A 4,694-nucleotide genomic window follows, 5' to 3' on the forward strand; every position below is an offset into this window, starting at 1 on the left:
GCAACCCCTCGCTAAAAAGACTGATGGTGTTTAAATCCCAGAAATCACCATTCCCTGTTGCTTGGCCTCCATAGGGTTAGATTCTAACCTCCATCTATGTCACTTTACGTCTTTAACTCTGATTTTCCTTACATTGCAGATATCTTCAGTGACATGTGCACAGCAGCTCTGTCTGACTCTGAGGGAAATGAAAACCCTAGGTGGGGAGATGTATCTCAGGACAGCAGATAGGCACGATGGAGCATTTGGCCATGAACTTCTGGAACATGCTGGTGGCCCAACTTGGTAAATCTTCACAGTGGGGCATCGATTTCAGCTGCTGTGCTCAGACATAAAACTACAAGTCTGAAGTCAAGTCAATAGTGAAAATTAGAATAAATGCCAAACTGTTTTGCCCTGCTTCAGCTGCTAAGGTTAAAGAAAGTTACTTTTACCAGCATTTTGTCATGTCTCAAAACCTGAACATGATCTGCTAGTCAGTGCTGTTAAAGAACCTCTGCTGTGGCTTTGCTGCACACCATACTCCCTCCTGTGGCTTAATCATGTAACCGTTGTGAGGAGGGTCATCCTGGACACATAGTGGACAAAGAAGTGCTACCATGGAAACTGGATCTCTCCATCAAGGGGGAAAATGCTTCACCGATAGACTCAATTGGAGACAGGCTTGATTGTAATTCTTGCGTTAAGACCTTAACATTTAAAACTTCCTGAAACGTTGATGTTTTGTCCTGCTGAATTGTCTGCCAGTTCAGTTGTTTTATAAATAACTGAGGGAATTCTAATTTAGCATGAGATATACTTTTCCCTGAACAACAACATACAGGACATAGATATTTACTTCTTCTTATGTACATACATAATATATATATTTTTTCCACTATTGTAAAATATGTGTATAACTATTCTGTAAATTCTCATCTGATCATTGTAAAAGTATTCATGCCAACTTCTTTCAAATTTTGGCTTGTGCCTCTAGTGGATTAATCTCAAATGTATGTCCTGGTTAAATGTTAGTGAATTCACTCATGAAATACCATCCTGTGGTCGATTGTGATTACAAGCATTGCACATAGCCCTGAACATATTTTATTAATCTACTAAAAATGTGGTATCATTGTACATAAAATATTCCAGTAGTACTGTACAGCTTATTTGGAAGTTGTATTGCTATACACTACAGCCCCAATATAGAATGTTTTCATATTATGTATATTTAAGAACATCACCTTGACCATCAGTGATATGACTCATATGATCAATCAACTGTTCATCTGACTTTTGTTTAAATATCATCGTTTCTAAGCCATATAATGGCATTAAATGCCCCGGATATGGTATAACAGCATACATGAGATTGTATCAGGCCACAGTATAGCAATCTTGTAATATAAAGCGCTTCAAAAGGCTGTATTGCTACTGCATTTTTTTTTGGATGTATTTATTTGACCATTATATCCGGGTAAGTCATTGAGAACAAATCATTATTCACAATAGCATATTATTCAATGAACTTGTCGCATTACCTCAATGTAATTCAATCTCTTCCGAATGCCCATCAAGGAGTTCTAACAATTTGGGGTGTTTAAGAATTGTAAGACATTGAAAGTCATAAGCACATGCACAAAGGGACTGAAGACAGAGGGAACTCTAGATGGAATGTAAAGAAGTGGTCTGGATTTGTTTTTCATAACCAAAAATGTTGTGTTCCTAATCTCTGAGACCAGACCTCTGCAAAAAATATCACTAAGACGTTATGAAATTCAGCCAAAAGGCAATGAATTCTCACAAAGCACAAAGCGACCTGCCTTTTTAGACAGAGGTGCTGGACTCATTTAAGATGAGTTACAATGAAATGTCATTCAATCTGAGTGAATTCAGAATGCATCTGTGATTGTTTTCTATGGATAAGTGTACATTACTTTTCTGTCATTTTAAGTATATAATGAAATGCATGCATCTTGAAAGCCAATGTTAATTTCTGTTCTTTTGTCAGTGGTCAATGCTGTTTCCGGTATAGCAGAACACAACCAGCCCACTATATCATTATAATTCCTGCCTACCCATTGCTACTCCCTCAAGGGAAAGAAGAAAGCCATTAATGTTAGACTTAAAAGCATAATGTATTCCCTCAGTTGGTGACTGGTACTAACTTTTTTATCTGCTTTCTCCTACTGATATTAAATCATATTTTAAAGAATCACATTATAACATTTGAAATGCTTAAAAGATCTAGTCTCTGGCACCAATAGCCTTATTCATAGCATATGAAAAGGATGACAAATTCCTTCTATTCCCTCATCCAAAACATGAACCTGCCATTTAAGTGCACCGACAGACATCTTTACATAACTGTAAACACAATTTTAGATGCAAAGTTTGAAAGATATGAACTTCTTATTTGGCCAAATTTCCTTGCTGGTGAGTATCATCCAGATGTTTATTTAACTAGGCAAGTCAGTTAAGAACAAATTCTTATTAACAATAACAGCAGGTTAACTGCCTTGTTCAGGGATGGAACAACACATTTTTACCTTGTCAGCTCAGGGATTTGACCTTTCGGTTACTGGCCCAATGCTCTAACCACTAGGCTACCTGCCACCCCAGATTTAAAGGCAATAAACGTTTAACATTTGATCATTTACACTATCTTTATAGTTTCCATTGGCATGTAATACTGTATGGCATTTCTGAGCTTCACTTCAATAAAGTCTTCCAAAACATCTGAATTGTGCAGTAACAAAAAAAGGTGCTCATAACTGAAATGTAAACATTTTGTCCATCACTGTGGTAGAAATATGATTTGGTTTGAAATTGAAAGTGCGGTGCAGGGGATGGCAGGGAGGTGGAGGGCACGGCTTCATTGAGCTTTGTTCTATGGTGTGTCTTTCAAGCTCCAGAGGGGATTACAGAAGTAGAAAAGAGTTGGCACAAAGAGCTGAAGATGTAACAGGCATACAGAAGCTGGGACTCGAGTAAAAAATGAAAGGGACTTGCTTGAGCTCATCACTTTGTCCTTCAAGCTTGGTGCAGGTTTGCAGAGGTTCTGTGAAGACAAACTGCACCACAGCCAGAAGGAATCCATCATGAGCATCTGCCCCTAGAACAAAACAAAGACAGTACGAAGATAGGCTAAAACCAGACAGAAAAGTTTATGAATATTTGAGCTAAAACTGCTTCTCGATCACACGTGTAGGCGATGTCATGGCAACGTTGGATAGCTCAAGCGTTAGAAACACGTCATCGGATCTAACGGTCGTCAAAGCCGTCAAATCAGACACTCCTTCGATATAAAGTTGTTTTTGACGAAAATTAAACCGTGTCAGTTTGTCACTCATGAGGTTGGAGTAGAAACATGTTCAACTACTTAAGACATTGAGTCGAATCTAGGCTGTTTCTTTAGAGTTCGACGAAAATTAACAACTAAGGAAGAATATTTCACTTCTCTCATTGACTTCCCAAACCACAGCTATAACAATGAGACAGATATTTATAATAATAATAATAATAATATATGCTTCGCTTTTATCCAAACCACAGCTATAACAATGAGACAGATATTTCACCGGATGTATAAATGTGAAGCATCCACTGGGCGTTTCCACTCACTACCAAATATGAGAAACCATTGGCCGGCAGTGGGAGAAGATAGATTTTGGCTGACATTCTGCTACATTTATCATCGATTAAACATTTGATCTCAATACAGTTTTCTGTTTCCAAAACTAGAATATGTTATGAACAGAGTGGGCTAAGAAAACTTTACCATTTGACAAAGTTTAAAACATAGCGTTATTTACGAGTGCACTTCACAGAGGCATTTCCATAACGGAAATATGCAGATATATGCTATAACGGGCCAATGGGATCTCGCTAGCTTGTGCTTGGTCCTGCCCAGATCCTTTCTAGTTCTGCCCACTATGACTCATTTGTACCCATTGGAAACTACATTGATTTAGTTATAAAAAATCATCGGCCTGGTCTGTTTAGTCTCTTCGCAAGCATTCCCTGAAGACTCGCAATGTTGCAGCTCTGGGTTTAGAAACTTTGTGAACAAACTGTGGATTAACTCTTAAATTAGGTTGAATCAAGGATTCTGTTGACGTGACGCCTATCCATAAGAAGTTTTAAATAAAGGTTTATCTATTAATCTTGTTGCACCACATTTTAAAATCCTTCCTCTAATCTAAGTTTAGTTTTCACTTTAAACCTATATTAATTTAAACCATTGTTGGCGCAACCCAACCTCAGTGATGACAACAGGGAAATGCAGATGTAGACATGTACTACAGGTATTCTGTCTTGAAGCCTTGCCTGTGTTTGAGAAAGTTGATTTCCCGGTAAACTTCGTAGAAAGTTGATTTACCTAAATTAACTTGCCCAGGTTTAATGACGTAGAAGGTTGATGTATTTAAATTAACTTGCCCAGGTTTAATGACGTAGAAAGTTGATGTATTTAAATTAACTTGCCCATATTTAATGATGACATTCTATAATAGAAGCGGACCATAAATTTGAAGAATATCTGGTAAAGTTGTGTATAACTTCGTAGCCAACCCTGTGGCCACGGAGCGCCTATGCCCTGCACAGTGCCAGTGGGCATTGTAGTTTGAATCCACCAGCCAATCAGTAGCCGCGCAGGGTTTATTCAGCAGGCTTTCCCATTCTTGTCCAATGAGATTACAGACGCCTTGTTT

At 38.1% G+C, this 4,694-nt stretch overlaps 1 protein-coding gene across 12 annotated transcripts in view; it reads left to right on the plus strand.

The window, feature by feature from the left end:
- LOC124037787 (guanine nucleotide exchange factor DBS-like) overlaps positions 1–2,718 on the plus strand; it is a 71,318-nt gene extending 68,600 nt beyond the window's left edge. For all 12 annotated transcript variants that reach the window (XM_046352843.1, XM_046352837.1, XM_046352840.1 and 9 more), the window contains one exon: positions 140–2,718. In XM_046352843.1, the coding sequence (XP_046208799.1) occupies positions 140–231 (92 nt within the window). In that variant the 3' untranslated portion in view covers positions 232–2,718. The remainder of the gene's footprint in view (positions 1–139) is intronic.
- Positions 2,719–4,694: the final 1,976 nt, after the last annotated feature.

The sequence above is a fragment of the Oncorhynchus gorbuscha genome, linkage group LG06 (assembly GCF_021184085.1).
Source record: "Oncorhynchus gorbuscha isolate QuinsamMale2020 ecotype Even-year linkage group LG06, OgorEven_v1.0, whole genome shotgun sequence".
Classification (NCBI taxonomy): domain Eukaryota; kingdom Metazoa; phylum Chordata; class Actinopteri; order Salmoniformes; family Salmonidae; genus Oncorhynchus; species Oncorhynchus gorbuscha.